At 42.0% G+C, this 25,088-nt stretch overlaps 1 protein-coding gene across 1 annotated transcript in view; it reads right to left on the minus strand.

The window, feature by feature from the left end:
• Window positions 1-25,088, minus strand: part of CDHR3 (cadherin related family member 3) — a 72,525-nt gene that overhangs the window by 28,331 nt on the left and 19,106 nt on the right. The window contains exons 3-6 of the mRNA XM_037166377.2: window positions 20,468-20,633; window positions 16,900-16,997; window positions 4,393-4,487; window positions 3,513-3,617 (exon numbers count right to left, since the gene is read on the minus strand). Of these exons, the coding sequence (XP_037022272.2) occupies window positions 3,513-3,617; window positions 4,393-4,487; window positions 16,900-16,997; window positions 20,468-20,633 (464 nt within the window). The remainder of the gene's footprint in view (window positions 1-3,512; window positions 3,618-4,392; window positions 4,488-16,899; window positions 16,998-20,467; window positions 20,634-25,088) is intronic.

A 25,088-nucleotide genomic window follows, 5' to 3' on the forward strand; every position in this document is an offset into this window, starting at 1 on the left:
CAGGTCCCTGTGAAGGGGACTGGTCAGGCTATTGGTGATGGCACAGCTCCTCAAGTAAAACATTCTCCACTTGGCTGATCTGACAGTGAGCTTGGCAGAATATAAAACCTGGGGTTTATTTGGTTTGGGGACCAAAAACCCAAGCAAGTATGAATAAAGTATCATTTAACTTACAGATATTACCCTCAGACCACAGTTATAATCCATTCAAAGTGCAGTGGAACCAGGGGCCTTGCAGCCTCCCACAGGCTAAAGCTGTGATACCAGTTACATCACTGTACCTTTTCCCTCACAATACAGGATCTCCAGAGCCTGGGTGATGGGTAGACCAGGGCCATTGGCCACACTCACAAATAAGGGGGTGAGTCTTGGGTGACTCTGATGACTTCATCACTATGAATAAACATTCAGTAAGTGCATAAAGTGTGCACACACTGCTAGGCACGAGGTTGAAAGGACTGTGAGTAAATACAAAAGAAATGGGCAGAAGAGGAGAAAGACCTACTCTGCAAAAACAGCAAGCATTGTTCTTGCCCTGTAAAGAGTAAATAAAAGTGCAGTACTTTTATAATTAAGTGCTCAGCTTGAATAAGAGCAGAGTCCTAGAATGCACTCACGAGCCCATAATGCATTCAGACCTTTGTCATCACCTGGAGGTAAGATGGTGGGACACTTGCAACAATAGATACAGGACTTGCTTTGGTTGCAGTAATTGTAGAACCTTAACAAACAGTAAAGACAGAAGAGTTGTTTCCACATTTAATATTTTTATTTCGCATTCAAATTCAGTGTATTTGACTCAGTTTAGTGATTTAATCTCGTTAATACTGAAAAGCAATTTATGGTTAGTCTTGGCACTGACTTGGGGGAAGAAGCATCATGGTTGGACCACAAAAGCCATCAAAGTCAGCACTTAGTTTGAGACTAAGCAGTCTTTCAAATCATGGAGGCTGAGGGACGAGGCTGGCTGTGACTGAGCAGCCTGGGCAATGTCAGGGCAACATGCTGCTCAAAGTCTTCCTCTAGAACAGGCTCTTGCAGACCCATTCCTACCAACAACCATAGACACTGTAAAATGGTTAGATGGTCACATAGGTCATGCTCTCTGTCTGGTATAGAGCCTAACAGGTTCATCTCTCAAACCAAAAGTGCAAACCAGGGCTCCAGACTGATCTCTGGGGCCCCAACAACCGGTCAAGGTCATGTTCTCTTTCTGCTGAGGTCAACTGCTTTATTTTGGAAGACATAGTCCAGACCAGATGGTCTACAAATTCTGCCCCTTTGCAACCCCATTAGCTTATTTTCCCACCTCACAGATGGGGAGTGTAGGAAGGGCCACCAAATGTTTCAGCTCCAGCCCCACAGCCATCACCTTCCTCTGGGGATTACTGATGAATCCACGGTGCTGTGTGGGCCAAAGCTTGAGTCTGGATCCAGGCTGGGATGTCATAACTATTCATAAACTGCCTGCACTGTGCTCCTGGAGGAGCCCATCAGCAAAAATGCACTGTGTCATGCTTTTAAGCTTAACCAGGCAACAGACATTAACGAGAAATATTACGTGGGAGTGTGTCTGCTGCTGTTCCCTCCACATCAACCCCCAGCAGCTGGGCTGTCTACTATATTAAAATTCAGAATTTTCACGGGTGTGGTGTGTTTTGCCAAATGGCACCAAGTTAGCCTGGGAATAAGGTAGCTTCATACCTCCCAATTTCAGAATACTTTTGCAAGCATTCTTGTAGTTCTGGGCCCTGTGGCTTTTTGTTGTGGGGTCTCCCAAGCTGAATGTATTCACAGTCATTAATGCAGTTAACCCCAAGGGGGTGATTTTGCTGGTTTCCTGTGCGGGCCTCTGAGTCCACCTCAGCGACTGGGGCAGGCAGAGTCTTAAACAGTAAGACAAGCTGTTTGCCAGGCCATATACTATCTCAGAATCCCATCTTCCAGTCCTAAATCTTTATCTATGACAAGTTTGGGCCACCTCTTTGTGCCTGAGCTGGTCCTGGGCACGTTCCCATAGGCTGCCTCTTCCAAATTCACTTACTTCCTCACCTCTGCTGGATATAGAAGCTGCCAGACAGCCAGATCTCTTTACTGGATCCACGGTGGCAGAAAGCCACTCAAAGCACCCAGCACTGGGCAGGCCCCTGAGGCACCATCAAAACAGCCCTCTCCTCAGGCTGACACTCTGAGTGGGCTTTACAGAGTCTTGGCTGATGGTGTGGGCTCCAGGGTTATGCTATTATTAGAGTTGTGAGTTCTATTATAAAAATACTTGCCTTACACAATAGTCCCACCCTATCTGCAGGGAATACATTCCAAGGCCCCCACAAAGAGTATCAAATACTGTATATACCATGTTTTCCCTATATATAAATAACTATGATAAAGTGTAATTTATAAATTAGGCAATTTCACAAAGAAGGATTTTTCTTACTGTAGATCTTTGCCACCTCAGCATACGGTTGTTTTTCTCTACTTGTTAAGGCAAGAACTTTCACCTTTTCCCTTAAAGGAAGCACTTTTATGGCTTCTCTTTGGCAGGTCCAGACTGCCAGTGTCACTACTCTTGTGCTTTGGGGCTGTTATTAAGTAAAATAAGAGTTACTTGAACACAAGCACTGGGATGCCATGACAGTCTATCTCAGTGATTTTCAGCATTTTTCATCTCATGGCAAAATTCTGGGGCAAACCAAAAACTGTATATTTTGCCATTCTAACAAAAATATATAAAAAATCAAAGTATAATTTTGATTTATTCACACCAGATGGCTATTGCTGTGTTGGCTGTTGCCACTTTTTAAATTTAACGATCTAAGGGAAAGAAGTCAGTGACCCTGACTAGTATTGTATGTTTTAAAAATAGTCAAGTATTGTGTGGTTTAAAAATCCTTTCAGCACATTGGTTGAAAATCATTGGTCTGTCTGATAACACAGACAGTTACTAAGTGACTAAGAGGATGGAGGAGATCTATCATATACAGCATGGATAAGCTGGACAAAGGGATGATTCATGTGCCAGGTGGGATGGAGCAGACATTATGAAATTTCATCACACTACTCAGAACAGTATGCAACTGAAAACTTATGAATTGTTTATTTCTGGAGTCTTCCATTTATTATTTTCAGTCTGTGGTTGATCCCAGGTAACTGAAACCATGAAAAGCCAAACTGTGGATAAAAGGGGACTACTATATTTACATTGAACATAAGCCCAGTGGCAAGCCTGGAACCAAAGACATTGTGTCCAGCCCCTTCCCCTCCCAACCATACCCATAATCCTGTGGTGCATGTGAATAAGGGGATACAGAGACAGGGGAGCAAAGGTGAAAGAGGAAGTCCAAAGGCCCAGGCAAAGGACACTGAAGATTTCAGGTCTCTTTTCATTCCTCCAGGCCATAGCAGGACACCCCTCTGTCTTATGTTAAATGTGTCCAAGGAGACTCCAGTAGGCTCTGCCACCTAAGAGAGATGTGTCTATGGCCCACAGAGCCTGACTGCCCCAGGCCTACCTGGTGAAGCGAGGGATTTCATCGTTGATGTTCACAATGTTCACCTGTAGCAATGTGGAGGCTGTGAGCCCTTGGCTATCTCTCACTTCCACAATGAGACAGTAACTGTCAGGGAAACATTCCAGATAAGGGAATCAAGCTTTGCTGACACCACCTCAAAATGAGGTAGGGAAAATGGGGTGCAGGGAGAGAGGAAGCAGTCTGTTCCCTTTCTGCCACTCCCCTCAGATACCCCTGCAGAGTCAGACCTGGTGAGTCCACTCTTCTCCCCCTGCCTCTAAAACCCCACTCCTGCATTTCCTGTCCCGCATTTGTCATTCATAGCCATCACCACACCAAGCGGCTGCTCATGCCACCAAGTTGCACACTCAGTCTCCATTGTTCCTCACAACATCTCTGCAAAGTGTGCATTACACCCACGTGAGGAAATGGAGGCTCCCATGGATTAAGTAACAAGCCCTGGTTTTCATGCCCTGGGCAGAGCCAGGAGTCAAAACTGGGTTGATCCCAAGGCCTAAGTGTTTTCATCCTCAAACCCTGGACTCTCCCCACATCTTTTCTCAGAGGCCTCCTCCTTGCTGCTTTTGTGTTAGCAAATAGCTCTGGAAGCTGCTTCTCCCAAGCCAGCAGGGCATCAGAGGCAATCCTTTCAACACTTTGGGTGCCCTCTCCCACCCCTTCATTCTTATTATCAGCAGATGAAGATTTTGAATGGGGAAAAAGGCCTTCTAGATACTCGTCTTATTCCCCTCAGGGCTCACTACCTTGGCAGGAAGGCAGCTAACTGCTCATGGCCACCCCAACTTCCTCAGGCTGCTCTATGCCTGCTTTCTGATCTTCAGATAAAGGAACTTCCAGCAAGGTCACTGGCAAAGGCTACCTGTTATGTCCTTCTTCAAAGTCAAATTCTGTTGTGGAGAAGAGGATCCCATTAGCGGACATGCTGAAGTTGTTTGAGGGAGGAATCAGGAAATACTAAAACACAAGGAAAAGAAGAACTAAGCACACTTATGCATCTTTCCTCAGAAGACAAGTCTGTTCAGTTCTCACTTTATATCCTTGACCCATGGAACATTCTTGATACATCAAGATAAGGCCCAAATGGGCAGTTCTCAGAACTTAATGGTTCTTGAATCGAGAAACTTCTGGATCTGTTGGTCTGAGCTTCTGACCCTGATTTGCTACATGCTGAGAAACTGGTCACTGGATCCTGCTTAAATTGCAGAATGCATATAAAAGGCCTGTCTAGGCATTCTGCTTCTGAGTCCAGTCTTCTTATCCCTGTCACTGCATTCTCATTTCTACTTCTCAGGACTGATTCTGGCTCTCACCAACACTATTTAAACACAGCCACCATGCATTAGGTAACAGGACAATAATAAAATAAATGACATCTGGCCTTTACCCTTAACTGAACTTATGATACAGTGGGGCTGCAAAAATGTTCATAAGCATCATTCATGGAAATGATGGAAAGGCAACAGGAAGAAGTGTGAGAGAGAATGAAACTTAACAGAGCCCATGTTTGAAACTGGTCTATCTCAAACATACCATGTAGAAGGGCTGTTTTAAAATCTGATCTGAGAGTTGTGGCCATTTGTCAAGTCTTCCCATGTCTTAGGGACTTAAGAGTCTTTGTCCTCCTTGGCTTCCAGTGTCCACCCCAGCTCTCTAATGACCCTCTTCCAGAACCTCTTTCTCTGACAGAAACATAGGCTTATTTGCCCAGTGCATGAAGAGCCAGCCCATAGGAGGACCACCTCTGTGCTCTCCACAGTGCTGATCAAGAGTCCTTGCTCCAATGATGGAGTCAACCATGTAGGGAAAGGACCAGTACCAGAATCTGAGTTCTCATCGGGACAAGTCCCTTCTTTGTCTGTAATTTAGGGATGATACCACTGTTTTTTCATGTATGGTGAGGGTTAAATCCCAATGCACACTGCAAAATGTGAAGGGCCACAGGCACCCTTGAGGCTTACATGTGTACACCATTTGTTCCAAAGGGCTTTAAGGTTAGAAGTTTTCAGTATTTCCTATGAGGATGAGGGTGATCTCTCCTCCAGGCCTCAGAATCTGTGAAGATCATCAGTGGAGGTTTTGCAAACACAGCCATGGCCCCTGAAGTCTAGAATCACAGGAAACACCAGCCAGGGATTCCAACCCAGAGATTTGGTGTTGTCACTGCAGCCGAGCTCCCCACAGGAGAAGGGAGAATGCACAGAAAAGACATTAAAGGTCTTCTGCAGGGCCAATCTAAGGTTTTGCCTTTTACTTTTAATGACATTTTCCTAGTTGTAATTAACATATCTTTTCCACAAAAATTTGGAAAGAAAAGTATAAAAAAGAAATTCAATTATAGTCACCTGTAAAATCTCATTATTTTCCTGGATAGCCTTCTGTTCTTTTCTATGCAAACATACATCCTCAAAAAAATTGGGATGATGCTATAATCAAAATTATATTTTGTGCTTTTTATTCACAGGTTGAACATTTCCCCATAGTGTTAAATCTTATTTTACAACCTGGTTGGTTAATGATAGCACAACATTCTATGGTAGGGGGTATTTTACTATATCTTGCTTGCTGGTCACTTAGGTGATTCCTACCCATTTTTGAGAGGAACTATTTGAGCAATACCAAAGGGTGCCCTTCTCCCAGGCCCCTCCTTCAAATTGCATAAGCACCTTGGCAACACTCAGAGGCGTGATGTTTAAATACCAAGCCCGCACCAACTCTCCAGCTCACAGCCTGGGCAGCCCATGTCTTTGAGCAGAGCTTTCCCTGTGGAGAATTCTCACCCATCCATAGAACAGAGGCTCACACTGAATGTGATACAGTGGTTTATAGACCCAAGGGGGGGGGCATGCATTTACCACATGCACCTAAATGGGAATGTCTTCTGAAATGCTCTAGGAGATAGGTCCCTAGTGCTGGTTGGTCCCCAACAGTGCAGGGTCTTGGGCTACAGGGATGACAATCAGGCCCTGCTCTCCAGAAGCTTATGATCAACTAAGGGAACATAGGAAGATGATGTGGAAAGGTACTCCAGATAGAATGTGATGAGAAGAAGGAAGGAAGATTCTTAGACCCATCTGGAATGTAAGAGGCACAAGTAGGGGCATTGGACTTAAGTACAGCGGCTTTGGAGCTAGACTGCTGAATCCAAATCCCGCTTCTACCACTTTCCAGCTATGAGAGCTTGTGCAACAAACAGTAATAAAATAGGCCATGCCTCAGGGGGTGTAAAGTTCTAGAACAGTGCCTGGTACATGGTCAGCCCTCAATATATGTTAACTATTACTGTCCAATTAGAATGTCAGATCCATTAGGGAAAGGCTTCATTTTATTCACTGCTATATCCCTAGAGCCTAACAGATAATAGATGCTCAAAAAATATTTGTTAAATGTTAAATACTGGGGTTTTCTTTTTGTTTATTTCTCATCTGAAACCAGCATTTCCATCTTAAAGAATCTTAAAATCTTTTTTCTTAATCTCTGAAAATACAAAAATCTTGCCAAACTTAAAAAAAATCTGTTGGAATTTGGAAATGCCAGACTTCGTTATGAAATCTGCCATTCTGTCTACAGTCTCAACAAGAACAAGAGCAGCAGCAGCAGGGGACAGAAGGGGTGAAACTGTAAAACCAGGAACATGGGGAATTTCTTCTTAATTTTTATTAAAAGTTTGATTTCCTGGAATCTTGATATTTTTTTCTTTTAGTGCCAGGCTAATTTTCTTTATCCCTGAAACTCTGAGCTTGTGTTAATGGGAATAGTAGTTTTGTACTTAAAACAAAGATAATATCCATTGACTAAAAATATTGTGTCATGTGGCCATTTGCCAGCAATTCAAAAAGCTTTCTGTAAAACCTGGCATTCTTTCCCCCTTTTAAAGGCTTGTTTAATCAAAGCTACTCCTTTGATATTCATTCTTGGAAAACAGAAATTAAATAGAATGAAAAGCAACTGCAGCCCCTCTCTGCTCCAGTACTGGCTAAGAAAAGTCCTGAGTAATCAGATCAATTCGGTTAACAAATGCTTGTCAGACAAGCTCCACAGTTTCCCCCGCTGGGAATATTCCTTTACCACCACCCCAGGTTTCTCTATTTGCAGCCCCTTGGCAGCTGTGGTTTGCTCACCGACACAAAAGCTTCAGTGTGGAAGACGAGGAGCCGTGCTTCCTGCCCCATTCACCCTTTATGGTGCCATTGGTTTAGGGAGAAAAGAGGGTGAGAGGGAGCTGGCCCCGTTTCCTGAAATGTCAGGCTCCCTGGGGAGGCACGCCACCTCCGGGCTGGCTCGCCCACTGCAGTTGGAGTCACAAGCAAATGATGAGTCAACCTGTGCCCGTTTGCAGCCATTAGCTGCTTTCAGGCCTGAAATGGAATCGAACAACAAGAATCCAGCCTCCTGTCTCCTAGGAACAGAGCAGTCAACTTCCAGAGGCAAGTCTCCAAAGGGAAGGAAGGACCCTTATTCCTCCCGCATCCTGGCAGTGCCAAAGATGCTATGGGCCACCGAGCACATGCCCCCAGACCCACCAGAGGACAAGCTGCACAGTGTACTGCCTTCCAACAGAGCTGTCACAAGTTATAAATGACACCACAATCCTATTATATTTTTCATTGTAAACTGAATATTTTATAAAAGCCTCAATTCCTCTCTTTTCCCCCTTTCCCACTCCTGTCCCAGCTCAGAGGTGGAAGGTGGATCCAGGAGTGGGAGGGAAGGGTGTTTAGAAGGAAAAAAAGTACTAAAAAATAACTTACTTCGAGCTTTTAACTTGGCCTATTCATGTTGTATTGTTATAAAGGTAAGTGAAATGGGTCACAGGCAAGTATGTGAATGTTTTTTACGAGACCCACATTTATAAGTGCCATAAATAGCAATCCTTTACTAATATGGCTACAGAATTTATCCTCTCATTTGTCATTCTCTTTTTTTTTTTTAATAATCAGCCTGGTTCCTGAAAGGTTTTCTTAGGCTCTGCCAAGGAAGAAATGCCAATCAGCCACAAAGTTAGGCAGTATAGAGCTTTACTGGGATTTGTGCACCCGGGTGAGGTTCCCCAGCCCACAGAGTAGGACAGGGGAAGTCATGCCCAAGCAAGGAATGTGGCGGGGGTTTTAATTGGTTGGCTCTCCTCGTGGGAGCTGGGGATTGGTCCAGCAGGAACATATCATTGGTGGTTTTCCAGGTTGCTATGCGGATATCCATTCTGGCAAAGCCCACCATTTGGGCTCCCTGGTTTGACGTCAGCCCGTCTTTTCCGGGTTGTAGTTCAGCCTCCATTTTGTCCTACCCCACCCATCCTAACAGTTTCTGTTCTTTGATTTAGGCTTCACCAATCCTTTTTTTTTTAATCTTTACCTGAAGACATTCTTTTCCTATAGCTTTTAGAGAGAGAGATAAAGGGAGAGATAGCAAAACACCTATATGAGAGAGAAACGTTGATTGGTTACCTCCTGTAGGCACCCAAACGAGGGACTGAACACACAACCTAGGTAGGCATGTGCCCTAATCGGGAATTAAACCAGCAACCTTTCAGTAACAGGACAACACTCCAACTAACCAAGCCACAATAGCCAGGGCAAAGCTTCACTAATCTTAAGGACAATAAACCCCAGCTATTCAAGAAAGGGTCTTTCCCACAGTGCGAACAGTCATCAGTGGTGATGGATTTGGAGTGGAAGTTATCCTTTCTTGAGCATTTTAACAAGAACCTGGAACAGAATGCAAATGCAAGATTTCAGTTGTGGCTCCCAGACAAACAGGTAGTTGCCAGGGGTGTGCTGAATGAGCAGTGTGTATCTGTTTGTGTGGGAGGAGTCGAGGAAGGGGGAGTGCATGGAGAACAGGAAGGGTGCTGTTACTCAGGAAAGAGAGGGGTGGACACCAAAGACAAAATTTGCTGGAACACAGGAGAAGGGGACGAGCAGGAGTTGGGTTGGAGAACTCAGTTTTCACTAGAGTTACCTGACCCAGGTGAGGGCCTCACTTCCCGTCCTCATCCAGAAATAAGGGGTGCTTAGTGGATCTGAGAAGTTCCATCCACAACAATTACTTTTCACTCAAGAAGATTAAAAGATACCACCTGCTGCCACTTCTCAGAGACGTGAGCAACACGGAGGTGGAGAGAGAATTATTTTCCCTGTTGTCCTCCTGGTAGCCCAGCTACTAGCAAGGTTATTGTTCTTTTAATTTAATCCTTTGTCTGCCCTGGTGAAGACAAAGCACATTTCACTTTATGCAAAAGTCTTTCCCTAATGGAAAGGCCAGGAGAAAGCCCCTTAATGGAGGAATTGCTGCACTAGATCACTTTGCCTCCAGCTGTGAAACTGATTAACGTCCTTACAGTCTCTGAGGAGGCTGTACAGCAGTTACAGTGGCCATTTCCAAGCAGAGGGAGAGGGGGGAGTGTGGGAGAGGGTGGGAGGGCCTGGGTTGCATATAGCCTCCTACAGGATTGTGGAGAAAGCCCAGGGTAGAAATGCTGGTACATATAATTGTTCACATACAGACCATCCTGTCCGTCTTTATATTCTGACTCTACCACTAAAGCCTAGCTCTGGGCATGCATGACCTGCACCCCATCAGAACACAGAAGGCGCATAGGGACAGTGTGCTGATGCTGGATCAAAGCCTGCACTATTCAACACAGAAGCCACTGTCCATGGGCACCTGTAACTGCTGAGCATGTTCGATGTGACTGGTCTGAAAAGAGATGAGCTGCATGTGTAAATACACATGAGCCCAAAGACTTACTATACAAAAAGGATGGAAAATATTTCATGAATCAATTATGTGTTGATTATATGTTGAAATGATAATAGTTTAGATATATTGATTAAACTATATTAAAATGAATTTCACGTATCTCATTTTACTTTTTAAATAGGGCTACTAGGACATTTAAAATTACACACAAGGCACTCCTTCCTGGACTGCATTTCAACTCTGTTGGGGCCTGCTGGTCCCAACAATACACAACCACATGCTCTTTAAATTTCTCCAAAAATAAGGAAGCAAATCCCAGTGGTTTCTGCATTAGCCCCAATTTTACATCATCTGTGACAGTTTCACTTCATTAAGCTGGATAAAGGCTGTAGGGTTTGTCATTTTAAAGGCATTGAGGTTTCTGGAGATGTCCTAGAGCTAGATTTAATTCATTTTTCCTCCTCTAGTTGCTGCCTCCAGCAAAGTAGCTCCTGGAACCCACCAGGTGAAACGACTGGCACGAACCAAGAGTAGGTGGCTTCATGTACATGCTTTGGTGTTTATTAAAGCCTGTACTCGGTTGTTCAGTTCAGTGGTTCTCAAAAGATGGACTGCAACAGAACCACCCAGGACATGCATTCCAATTCACATTCTGATGCAGTGTCCAAGCATCTGCATTTTTAAAGCAGCCTACATACAGTACATTCTCACACAGGAGCCTGAACACCCTATGAAAAACATTCATAAACCAGTGTTCCCAGCCTTTCTGACCAGAAGTGTTGCCCATGGTATTTGGCAAATTCACAGATTTGTGGGCCCACCCCTGACCCACAGAATCCAAAAGTCTGAGAGACTTCTCAACCCTTTATGTGTGTGAGATCACCTGTGGGCTTTAAAAGCCTGATACCTGGGCCACAGTCCAGGCCAATCACATCAGGCTTTTAGGGGGTGGGACCCAGACATCTGGTTTGGGTTTTTTTTTAAGTTTCTCTGGTGATTTCAGTTTACAGTTGAAAGGGTGAGAAGCACAGGTTTGACCAATAGCAAATTAATCCATCTCCTTTCTCTTTGTACAGAGCAAAAATGTCATTTAGTAACCCCAAGAGCCCAAAATACAATGGTGAATTACAAAGGCTACCATCATATGTTACTAAACTCTTACTACCTTTTTCTAGTCTCAGAAAGTTGCCTTCTAGATTATGTTCACTGTTCCTGCAGGCTGGCTGTCAACTTTCTGTGCAGCTGTTAGTGCCAGCACAGGTGTTAAATACTTCATTAACACTTTCTGCTGCAACTGGAAGTGCTCCCTCTCCAACAACTCCTAAAGGCATTGCTGAAGCCATTCAGTTCCAGGTTCCACGCCCCTGCAGCTGCTCTCAACCCTTTTTTGATGGCAATACATTTTCTTTTAAGGGAACAACACCTGCTGCATTTCCCCCACTTGGGTGGTTTCCCTTCATCTGAAAGGAATGACCTGATCTAGGAGGTGTTTTTAAAGGGGCCATGACCTTGTTCCTTCTGCATAATTTGGAACAATACAGTAAAAATGGATATTTAAAAATGAATATTTTTCTTCATAGCTGCAATTCCTTCCACTTTGCCCCCACTATATTTGTGCAAACTTTATGGTAATTATCTTATAGAATTATAATTATTTGGGGTATGTGTGAGTGTCTCCTATCTAGAACGAACTTCTTAAGTTACAAAAATGTGTCTTAGTTATTTTTGTATCTAAATAGATTAATAGAAAGTCTGGCACATAGTGTATTCTTGGTAAATGTTGAAATGAACTAAATGTGTAAGTGTATAACTTTGAGTTGCTGGCCTAATCTACACCAAAATCCCTTTTCCCTTGTCACCATCAAGCAACAGTGGCCATAGGGCAGAGTTCTGGACAGTAAGAAATAAGCAAAGTCCTCTGGTTAGGGCTTCCAGGAGGGTCTTTTTTTCCCTACCAAGAAAAAAACAGACTGGCCTATCCAGCCCTTTTCACCCTTCACCTCTTTCTTTTCTTTCTTTCTTTATATATTTCTCTTTCTTTCTTCCTTTCTTCCTTCCTTTCTTCCTTTCTTTCTTTCTTTCTTTCTTTCTTTCTTTCTTTCTTTCTTTCTTTCCTTCCTTCCTTCCTTCCTTCCTTCCTTCCTTCCTTCCTTCCTTCCTTCCTGTCTTTCTCTTTTCCTTTTCTTCTCCTTCCTCCTCTTCAACTTCTCCTTCTTTTCCTCTTACCTGGAACTTAGAGGTAAAGCCTGGAGGTTTAACAGCCATCTTCTAAACATGAAGTGGAGACAAAGAGGAAAAATTCAATATGTTCTGGATGGAAGAGCAGAAAGATAGGAAGTGCCCAGGTTTCTGATGGCAGCAGTAATGCCAGCTCTGGACTGTCTGTCTGCCTGCCTCTGGACTTCTTGTTATAGGAGAAAAAAATCTCTTATCTGCCACTGTGGTTTTCTGTTATTTTCAAACACATTTGTAACTGATATAATAAATATGTTATTCATAAATATGCATTTAAAGGACCTAGTATTGCTCTTACCACATAGTACAGACCCATTAAGTGTTTGTGTATTCATTTACTTATTCACTCAAATAGAATCTTAAATAAATGAATGGGTTGTGTGGATCATGAAAGAATCATTTGACATCATCCCAGAAAAGGCATTTATCTGCTGAGATGGACTCCCCACAGTCAATGGAGGGCCCAAATTTTATAAATAATGAGAATCTAATGGTCATCTGCTGACAAAGGATCTCACATACTCTGCACACCAGGAAGCACACCAGGAAGAATCTCAGACTGAGCTTTCAACCACTTGCACTGTGCTCCTGATTTTTGAGTCTACTCTTATAAGACCATTCCTAGTTTCGGCTTTCAACCAATGAACTAAGGCCTGACCCATCCAATTGGAACCTTATAGCTATATCCTCATTTGCATCTTCACTGGCCAATCAGAACTGCTCCATAATGACCAATCAAAGTACATGATGCTGACCAATTACTACTGTGCAATTCAGATTCCTGGTTTACATAAAATTGGACCAAATAATAACCAGGTTGAAAACTATTACCTGAATAGTCTCTCCTTTTTTTCTCCAGTGTCTTTTTTCAACTTGTTAACAGTTGTTTTTGTTTTTTGACTGAAGGATAGCTCCAAATAATAGCATTAACGTTTCCCTAAATTAAGATGTGTCTAGACTTCCAGTTAAGATGGCAGCATAGGTAAGGCTAGCTTACCTCCTCACATACCTACATGAAAATTACAACTAAAATACAGAACAACAATCACTCAGAAACAACACAAATCAAGTTGAATGGAAGGCTGACATTTATGGAATTAAAGAAACCATATCCATCCAGACTTATAGGAGAGGGAAAGATGCAGGACAGGATGGTCCCACATTTACATGTGGTGGGTAAACATTTGGGAGAGATATCTAGGGAGTGAGGAATCCCAGCCTCGCACCAGGTCCCCCAGCCCAGGGCTCTAGTACCAGGAAGATAAGTCCCCATAACTTCTGACTGCAAACAGGAGTGGGGATTGAGTTGGTGAAAGAAATTTCTAGGGTCCCAATTAGTTCCTCTTAAAGAACCCACATATGAACTTATTCAGATTCACTCCCTCTGAGCTCCAGTACCGGGATAGCAGCTTGAAAGGCACTAGTAGCAAACAGGGACAAACTGAAGTACCAGGCTTCAGGGAGAAAGCTGTCTCCCAGACAGAAAGATGGGCAGGCCATTGTCCCTTTTTTGAGCCCTCCCCCAGAAAGCCACAGAGCCAGCAGGTGGATGCCATAGTGAAGACTCTATCAACCTAGCTAACACTGTTTGCCCCACTCTGGAGATCACCCGAGACTTCCTCCCACCAAACTTATGGGCCCGCCCACGCTGTTAACTGTGACTTTTCCATATAAATAACTTATCTTGGCTGATGCTTCATAACTTTCTAAATACTATTAAACAAGCAACAACCAGCCTCAGTAAGCCCCCAGTCCCCATACCTCTTGCTAAGTGTCTCCTGGCCTGGCACTAGCAGCAACCACCCTAGATTCACAGCTTGGATTCACAGGGGAATCACCAACCCAGCACAAGTAGCATCCACAACAGATTGCTTTACATATCATGCAGCATGGCCCCAGACAGAACACAGGGTTGGAGGTGGAGGCTGACCTTGGCCTGCACCATCCAGGAAACACCAGAGCCAGTGTGCCCAGTGAACAGTTACAGACCACATTGGAGCATCATCATCCTGATTCTGCACAGATTATGTTACATGAAAAGTGCAGGTTGGTGGCCAATGGTCACAGCCAGTTGTTGCAGCTGACTGGCCTAGGTAAATCCTTCTCATTGACCTGCCAAAAGCAATTAAGTCTCAACTGCAAGAGGAAGCAGTACTCAGCCAACATGAATGGTACAGCTCAAGTACCCAGCTTGGGTGATAGGGGAGGCTGTGCCACTGGACCCTATAGGACACCTACTACATTTGGCCACGTTACCAAGACAGAGAGTCACAGCAGCTCTGCCTGATGCATAGAAACAAACAAAGGGAGGCTGCCAAAATGAGAAGACAAAGAAACATGGCCCAAAGAGAAGAACACATCAAACCTCCAGAAAAATAACTAAACAAAATGGAGATAAACATTCTGTCAGAGGCAGAGTTCAAAACACTGGTTTTAAGGATGCTTAAGAACCTTAGTGAGAATCTCAACAGCATAAAAAGATCCAGTCATAAATGAAGGATGAGCTAATTGAAATAAAGAGCAATTTACAGGGAAACAGCAAGCAGTAGAGTGGATGAAGCTGAGAATCAAATTAGTGATTTAGAATATAAGAAAGCAAAAAACAACCAATCAGAATAACTAGAAGAAAAAGGAATAAAAAAATTGAGGATCATATACACAGCCTCTGGGACAACTTCAAGCATTCCAACATTCACATCATAGGGGTGCCAGAAGAAGAAGAGAAAGAGCAAGAAATTGGAAATCTATTTGAAAAAATGATGAAAGAAAACTTCCCTAATTTGGTGAAGAAAATAGTAGACATCCAAGTCCAGGAATCACAGAGTCCCAAATGAGATGGATGCAAAGAGGCCCACTCCAAGACACACCAGAATTAAAATGCTAATGGTTAAAGATAAAGAGAGAATCTTAAAAGCAGCAAGAGAAAAGCGGTTAGTTACCTACAGTAGAGTATTCATAAGACTGTCAGCTGATTTCTCAAAAGAAACTTTGCAGGCTAAAAGGAATTGGCAAGAAATATTGGCAAGTCATGAAAAGCAAAGACCTACAGTCAAGATTGCTCTACCTCACAAAGCCATTTAGAATCAAGGGCAAATAGAAACAGAAGGTCAAAACAATGAACAATAAAATGGCAATGAATACATATCTATCAACAATTGAATCTAAAAAACAAACAAAGCTACATGAAGAACAGAGACAGAATCATGGATACAGAGAGCATTTTATGTTTGCCAGATGGGAGAAGATTGTGGGGGAATGGGTGAAGAGGTGAGGGGATTAAGAAGCACAAATAGGTAATTATAGAATAGCCATGGGGATGTAAAGTATAGTATAGGAAATGGAGTAACTTATACACATGACCCATGGACATAAACAATGGTGTGGGGATTGCATGTGGGAGTGGGGGGTGCTGGGGCAAATAGGCAAAAAGGGGGAAAATTGGGACACCTATAATAGCATAATCAATAAAATATAATTTTAAAAGATGTGTCCAATAATCTTAAATAGCTTGTTTCTGCAACTGTAGACCACATTATATTTGTTCTAGAGTTTATTCCTAAGGCTCATTTCCTCCTATTAGAAAAAGTAATTCTGTTTAAGCTGCAAATCATGCAGCAACCAGCAGAAACAGCCTCTGGTTTAGCTACTCCTTGAGTGTCATATTTCAGAAAATATGTAAGACAGGGTTTGCAGCAGTGTTGCCTATTCCAAAGTTAGTCCACTGGCATTATTCTCTCCCACCTGGGCTGCCAGCTGCTGTGGGTGCACAAGACCACTTTGATGGGCAGAGCAGGGAGCTGACGCATCCTTGCCCAAGCTAAGAGGCTTCTCTGACTAAGGTTTGCAAGGGCTCTATTGACAGTTCCATCAAGGAAACTGATTAATGGACAAAAGAGATCAGCTTTTCTCTATGGAACCCCTCCTTTTCTTTGGAATTCCCAGGGATTCCAAAATACTCATTTTTAGTAGTTTTTTTTTAACTTGGTTCCAAACAGCTTGGCTTCATCTATAAAAAGGAAGTGTTAATGTCTTTGGGGAATATATTTTATGATTATTTAAAAAATAATATAGCTGGATTTTTAACACCTTATAATTAAAAAATACTGAGCAATTTTGATATGCCAGGCGGGCATTATGCTAAGCGGCTTTATGTGCATTCTCTAATACTTATAATCCCCCTATTGAGGTAGGTGCTTTTATTTGACAGATGAAGAAACTGAAGCTCAGAGAGGTTAGGAACTTGTCCAAGATCACACAGAGCCATGAATCCAATCTGGAGTGTCTGTTTCAAAAGGCCCATTACTTATTTCTACCTCCCCTGTGTTCTATGCTTTGGCAGTGGGCACGATATTTCTCCCATTGCCACTGCCGAGCCCACCTGGTGGGATGCCAGGCTTCTGAGTCAGCCCACCTCCAGTTCAACAACCAGACTTACACTGAGTGGTATATTTTGCCTTGTGTCTTCTGGATCAAAGGCCTCAACCTGGTAAATGAATCCAGGCTTCGTTCCTTCCACTATGTAGAGGTCCAGACCTACATCCATGTCCACAGTGGAATAAAAAAACATTTTATTATATTAAACAAGTGAGAAATTACAAAACCAGGGCAGCCAAAGGAACCCAAAGGAAACCAAACACAGATGAGGAAATAAAGCATATTGGTACTGTGGGATAGACACAGCAATAATAAAGGCAACAAGTGAGACCATGGTCATCTTGCAGGAGTACATTCTTTTATAGGAATTCACAAAGTATTAGGGTTGGCCAAGCTAGTATCAAGTATTCACATATTTCCTACAATGAGAGGTGACCTAGGGTACTGTTGTTTGGTGGGAGAGAGGAAGGTGATAAGGGCAGACAGTTGGAAAGTAACCATGGGCAGGAACATGCAAGGTGAGGCTACTCCGTGTTCCAGATCCCCTTTAATGCATAAATCCCTCCTAAACTGAGCTAGGGTCATTTATTCATCCTTCCCTTACCTATCATCTCAGCAGAAATGAGCCCCTGAAGTGAGAGGCCTTATAGTGGAACACAGAGGAGATGGAAGAAGTGGGGAGAGAGGGCTGCAAGAGAGAGGCTTAGAAAAGGGACCAAAAATTGATTTCATCTACTTCAGAGTTCTTGGCAGTCAGGAGGAGGGAAGAGCAGGCCGTGCCGCTTCATACCACCAGCCCTGCTCGAGTGTCACTATGCTCTCTGCTCTTGCATCTGTCTCTCTGAGAATCTCTCTGTGCAAGATATGACTGAGAGTGCTAACATTAACTCTTTTTTAAGGCACTGGGCTGAATACGTACGGTACACAGTAGGGCAAAAGCAGGTTTACAGTTGTAAGCACGTAAAACAAAGAGTTTATTTTTTTAAGATTTCATTTATATTTAGATGGGAAGGGAGGGAGAAAGAGAGGGAGAGAAACATCAGTGTGTAGTTGCCTCTCATGCACTCTCTTCTGGAGACCTGGCCTGCAACCCAGGCAAGTGCCCTGACTGGGAATCAAACTGGTGACCCTTTGGTTCAGAGACTGGCACTCAATCCACTGAGCCACACCAGCCAAGTCCAAAGAGTTTATTCTTGTATTATGACTCATTAGCTATTGTATTATTTTCCACACAAACAACCATAAACCTACTTTTGCTCCACCCTGTACGTTTTCTCCTTTGATCTTCACAACAGCCCTAGAAAGTAGGTGTTGTTATTTCCTCCACTTTCTAAGTAAGAAAACAGGCTCAGTTATTGGGTTGTCTCAGCTAGTAAGTAATAGAATCTAAACTCAAACCCAAGCCATCTTATACCTGAGCTTCAGCTTTTATTCACTTTGTCACTCCTCATGCTTTCATTTTAAAAAATGTTTACTAAGTTCTCACTCCTTGGTAAACACCGATTTACCCACTGAGAATACAGAGGTTCACAAAACACAAAACCCTGCTCTCATGAGTTTGAATTCTAGTGAGAAGATATCGATAATAAAATAAATTAGTAAAATGTGTGAATGTTACTGAACAATGTCATGGAGAAAAATCAGGGAAAGCAGTGTTGTGAGCTGGGTTACAATGTTAAGTAGACTGGTTATGAAAAGTTCACTGACATTTGAATTAAGATCCTTAGAGAAATAAGGAGGAGCCATGGAGATATGGCAGAAAGGACAGAGGAAAGGCCAAAAGCTAAGACATCAAGTAGGTTGTGCCTGGGGTACTCAGAGATTGGTGAACAGGCCAGGAATGCTGGAGGAGAGGGAGTGAAGGGGAGACATGTGGGAGACAGCATGGTGGGGGGGAGGGTTGTAAGGGCTTGACAGATTTGATGGGGCCTTACAAAGACACTGGCTCTCCTTTTGGGTGAGATGAGGGATTCTTGTAGCATTTTCAGTGGAGGGATACCTTGATTTAACTGATGTTTAGCAGGATCTCTTTGGCCACTGTATGGAGAATCAACAGTAGGGAGCAAGGGCAGAGCAGAGAGTCCAGTGAGCAAGCCATTGCAGTAATTCAGGCGAGACATGACTCATGGCTTGCACCATGGAGGTAGTGGTGGAGAGGCCAGGGACTGCTTGGATTCTGCGTAGATTTACAAGGTAATGACATCTCCTAATGGATTGAATGTTAGGTGTGAGAGACAGAAAGTAGTCAAGGTTGATTTAAAGTTTTGGTCCAAGCAAGAATGACAGAGTTGCTGTTAATGAAAATGGGAAATACCAGAAAAGCAGCTTTGGGGTAAGAGATGGTGGGGGTTGAAGGATGAAGTGGGACACAAGTTTGGTTTGGAAGCATTTTGACTTTGAGATGTTATATTCTGACACCAAGAAATTCTCTCACGTCAGCTGAGAATTCAACTCAATTCAAGTCCAGTTTGTCACCTGTGCTTCTGACCCACCAGTTATATAAATCTAAGGTTCCCAAAACACCCTGATTGAGTTTGATTAATTTGCTAGAGGGTTTACAGAACTCAGGAAACATTTCACCTACTAGATTACTGGTTTACTGTAACAGGATGTAACTCAGGAGCAGCCAGATGGAAGAGATGCACTGGGCATGGATCTCCCATGGTCTCTGGGCACACCACTCTCCCTGGGTCTCCACCAACTGGAAGCTCTCTGAACCACTTTTGGATTTTATACAAGCTTCAATATATAGGCACAATCAAGTAAATCATTGGCTATTGGTGATTCAATTTCCACTGTCTCTCCCCTCTGCCATGGTGGGGCTGGGTGGGAAAGTGTGCAGGAGCGGAGGGGACTGAAATTTCTAACTCTCTAATCACAAGATTGGCTCCACCGGCCACCCTTAGGTGACAGGGGTATTCCAAACATGTCATTAACATAACAAAACATACGTTTATCAATCATCACTGGAACTCCAAGGGATTTAGGACTTTTGTGTCAGGAACAGGAAGAAAACCAAATATATATATATTTTTTTTTCTATGACAGATACCTATTAGATATCCAAGTGGTAATGTTAGGTAAGATAGCTTGGATATTTGAGTGGAGTTCAAGAGAGAACCTGGACTAAAACTGTAAACTTAAAAGTTGTCAGTATGGATGGCAATCAAAGCCATGAGCCTGGGGAGATTATGCAGGAAGTTACTCTGTTCCCTTCAAGTATTGTCCCTACTCTGCAGCAGACTATAGGCACACACTGCTCTCAAGGGGCCAGTGTCCATGGGGAGAACAAACTCAGTCAGTGACCAGTAGTGCACAGCGATGAGCCTGATGGGCTTGGACTAGCTTCCTTCAGAATGATCCAGTGGAGGTCCTGACCTCCTTGTCCTGCCCAGGACTAGGAAAGGTCCAAGAGAAACCATAGATACAAAGGGCTTTGTAGATTGTTGATCATTATTACTGAGCATCCTGGGCTGGGGGACATTTTATTCACTCTCTGCTCATCGAGCAGCTGCTTTTTCCAGGGAAACAGCTGCTTGTTTATTTACTTTTCTGTTTTGCTCTGTCCCCCAGAGTCCTCCCTATAATGCCACTGTCTGAACTACATGGCACATCCCTGTGTATCTTACCTTTTGCCAAGTTGCCTAGAAACTGAGGTGGCTCATTCACATCTGTTACCTGGACTGTTAGAACCTGTAGGTCCATGAAACCAACATCATCCTTAACATAAATCTGCAAATCAAATATGTTTGGTCCTGTCTCAAAATCCAGTTGTTCCTTGTCAGTGGTGACAACCTAAAAGTAAATGCAGAATTCTTAGTAATCATGTGAAAGAAGGTCTGCTTTGCATGTGTGCATTTTGCAAATGGATATTTATTAGCAAGAAAGCAACCCACATCCTGGAAACCAACTTTCACACACTGTCAGAGGAGCAAATTCTTTGCCTCTGTCCTTCCAACATAAGTCCCAGGACACCTTCACTAAAGGGACTGCTGCGTATGACAGTGCTTTTCATAAAAAAAGAAAAACATTCAGAAGATATTCTTGTTCCACTGACTGGAAATGGAAAACCCAGAAACTAAAAAACCTATCACTACTTACGGTGGGCTCCTAGATGAGTCCCTTAGCAACTCTGAATACATTTGGATTTTCTAGTCTTTAAAATGAGATGCTGCACTTTCCTGCGATTGCTGTTAAGTTACATCTTGACTCGTCACCCCATTCTAATTTTTCCAAGTCCACATCTAAGAATAAAGAAGGGAAGAAGGACACGTCTGCAGAAATAATGAATGATGTTTACTAACATAAATAGTTTTTTGTGTGTAGGCCTTTCTATACATTCTCCCACTGTCAGAAAATTGTCCTGTGAACTACAAGCATTTTGGAGTTACAGGAGGGACAGCAAGAAACAGGGCCTGAGACACATCACCAGAATCTAGACTGTCGCCATTAGGAACCCAGCGCTCCCTGGAGAGAGGCACCTCCTGAGGCTAACAGGAGCTCTCTGAACTCTCAGAAGGTCTTTGAGCTCTCATATCTGTATGCACATCCCTGCCCGTGAGCTCACAAAAGGCCCAAAGTCCTTTGGGGTATCAAGGACTAAATTTCATGATTGTCTTAATTATGCAAATAAAACGTTTGGGAAATTAATACAACTTGGGCCAGACAGTGAGACATTCAGTATTCTGTAGTGAGGAGAGCACTAAATTTCAATGGCATTTCCACCACTGAACTGTGTGATTTAGAAGTGACTTGGGAAAGTCACGTCAAAAGCTAGGTTAGGATACTATGGAAAAATCAGAGGGAAGAAAGTTCATTATGAACTGTATTTAGTCAAGGAAGGTTTTGTGCAGGAGGTAGTGGGTATTGTGTTTGACTTTGCAAGATCTGGATTAGTTAAGAGAAGAGAGGACAGCCAGAGATGTGAATGACTGTGTGCAGTGAAGGGAGAACATAAAGAGGAGGGTTGAGAGGGAAAGCCCAGTACTCTTTTCTCCACCCATAAGCCAGGTCAGCTTGGTATCTTCACAAGCAGAGATGACTTCTTGTCTGCTTGGTATGTGATAAATAAGAGGCAGCACAGCACAGGGGTCCAGAGTGTAGACTCTGGATCTAGACTGACTGGCTTTAAAGCCCAGCCTTCCCATTATTTAACCTTTCTGTTCTTCAATTTTCCCATCTATAAAATGAGTGCAAAAAAAGTATCTATGGTTATGAGAATATGTTCTCTCATTCAGTGGGTTGCCTTTTCATTTTATTAATTTTTTCCCCTTTTTTTTTTACACCAATGTGTGGCTGCCTCTCATGCGGCCCTCTCTCCGGGGACCTGGCCCACAACTCAGGCATGTGCCCTAGACCAGGAATAGAACCGGCAACCCTTTCATTTGCAGTCCAGCACTTAATTCACTGAGCCCCACCAGCCAGGGCTCATTTTGTTGTTTTCTTTGCTGTGCAAAAAGTTTTTCATTTAATATAGTACTATTTGTTTATTTTTGTTTTGTTTCCCTTGCCAGAGGCAACATATCACAAAAATATTGCTATGAAAAATGTGTGAGATTTTACTATCTATGTTTTCTTCTAGGATTTTTATGATTTTGAGTTTAATATATAAATCTTTAATTCATTTTGAGTTTATTCTTGTGTATGGTACAAGAAGATGGTCTTATTTTATTTTTTTCAAGTATCTATCCAATTTTCCAAACATCATTTATTGAATAGAGCATCTTTACCTCATTGTAGGTTAAAACCTCCTTTTGTCAAATATTAATTGACAAATATTAAAGGTGTGAGTTTATTTCTGGGATTTCTGTTCTGTTCCATTGATCTGTATATTTGTTTTTATGCCAGTACCATGCTGTTTTGGCCTTGTAGTATAATTTGGTGTCAAGTAATGGGATTCTTCTTTGTTCTTTCTCAAGAGTTCTGTGGCTATTTGACATCCTTTGTGATTCAATATAAATTTTATGACTATTTGTTCTAGTTCTGTGAATTACATCATTGGTATCTCATAGGAATTGCATTGAATCTATAGATTGCTTTGAGTAGTATGGACATTTTAATGATGTTAATTATTCCTATCCATGAATATGGATATATGCTTTCACTTATTTGCATATTTTTTCATTTGTTTCTTCAGTGCCTTATTTTCCAAGTACAGTTCTCTTACCCCCTAGGTTAAATTTATCCCTAGGTGTTTTATTTTTTGAAGCAGTTGTGAATGGCACTGTTTTCTTAGTTTCCCTTTCTGTTAGTTTATTATTGATGTATAAAAATGCAACTGATTTTTGGATATTGATTTTGTATCCTGCTACTTTACTGAATTATCAGTTCTGGTAGGTTTTTGGCAGAATCTTCAGCATTTTTTATATACAGTATCATGTCATTTGCAAAAACGTGACAGTTTTAATTTTTCCTTTCCAGTTTGGATGCCTTTTATTTCTTCTTCTTGTCTGATTGCTGTGGCTAGGACTCCCAGTACTAAGTTGGGTAAGAGAGGTGAAAGCACACATTGTTGTCTTGTTCCCAATCTTAACAAAAAAGCTTGTAGTTTTTCCCATTGACTATGATGTTGGCTGTGGGTATGTAAAATATAGACTTTATTACAATGAAGCATATTTCATCCATTTCCACTTCGTTGAGAGTTATTCTCAGAAATGGGTGCTGAATTTTCTCAAATGCCTTTTCTGCATCTATTGATATGATCATGTGTTTTTTTCCTTCATTTGGTGTATGTGGTGTATCACATTTATTGATTGTAGATATTGTACCAACATTGCATCCCCAGAATAAATCCCACATAATCATGGTGTATGATCTTTTTAATGTATTCCTGGATCAGATTTGCTGATGTTCTGTTGAGGGTTTTAGCATCTCTATTCCTCAGGGATATAGGCATATAATATTTTTATTTGTAGTGTCTTTATTTAGTTTTGGAATTAGAATAATGCTGGCCTTGTAAAATGAGCTTGGGAGTCTTCCGTCCTCTTAAAGTTTTTGGAATATTTTGAGAAGGAGAGGTGTTAAATCTTCTTTGAATATTTGATAAAATTCACCTGTGAAACTTTCTGGTCCAGGACTTTTTTTGTTGGTAGTTTTTTTGTAACTGCTTCAGTTTTACTAGTTGTAATCGGTCTATTCAGATTCTCTTATTTTTCCTGATTCAGTTTTGGAAAATCATACGTTTTTAGAAATGTACCAGTTTCTTCCAGATCATGCAATTTGTTGGCATATGGTTATTTGTAATATTTTCTTACAATCCTTTGTATTTTTTTGGTGTCAGTTGTTATTTCTCTCTTCATTTCTGATTTGATTTATTTGGGTCCTCTCTTTAAAAATTATTTTTATTCATTTATTTTTTAGATAGAGGGGATGGAGAGGGAGAGAAATATCAATGTATGGTTGCCTCTCACATGTCCCCCCACTGGGGACTTGACCCACAATCAAGGCATGTGCCCTGATTGGGAATCAAACTAATGACTTCTTTGGTTCACAGGCTGCCACTCAATCCACTGAAGCCATACCAGCCAGGGCTCTCTTCTTTCTTGATAAGTGTGGTTAAAGGTTTGTCAGTATTGTTTATCTTTACAACCAGCTCTTGGTTTCATTAACTTTTTGTATTGTATTTTTAGACTCTATTTCATTTATTTCTGTTATGATCTATATTATGTCCCTCCTACTCACATTGAATTTTGTGTTTTGTTTTGTTTTCTTCTTGTTCCTTGAAGTGTAGAGTTGGATTGTTTATTAGAGATCATTCTTCTTTTTTGAGATAGGCTTATAATGCTATGAATTTCCCTCTGAGGACTGTTTTCGCTATGTCCTATAAATTTGGGGTTGTTATATTATCATTTACATTTGTTTCAAGGTATCTTATTATTTCTTCTTTGTATCTCATTATTAATCCAGTTATTGTGTAGTAACATGTTATTTAACCCCCATGTCTTTTTTTTTAGTGTTTTTTTGTGTGTGTGTGTGATTGATTTCTAGTTTCAAACTATTATGATCAGGGAAAATGCTTGATATAATTTCAATCTTCTTAAATCTATTGAGATTTATTTTGTGTCTTAACACATGGTTTATCCTAGAAAATTTTCATATGCACTTGAAAAGAGTACATATTTTGCTGTTTGGGGGAGACATATTGGAAGATATCAATCAAAGCCGTGTGATCTAGTGTGTAACTTAAGGCCAGCATTTTCTTGTTGATTTTTCTGTCTGGAAGATCTATCCATTGATGTCAATGGAGTGTTA

Source organism: Artibeus jamaicensis, unplaced genomic scaffold (assembly GCF_021234435.1).
Source record: "Artibeus jamaicensis isolate MK-2021 breed Jamaican fruit bat unplaced genomic scaffold, CSHL_Jam_final contig_834, whole genome shotgun sequence".
In the NCBI taxonomy this organism is placed as follows: domain Eukaryota; kingdom Metazoa; phylum Chordata; class Mammalia; order Chiroptera; family Phyllostomidae; genus Artibeus; species Artibeus jamaicensis.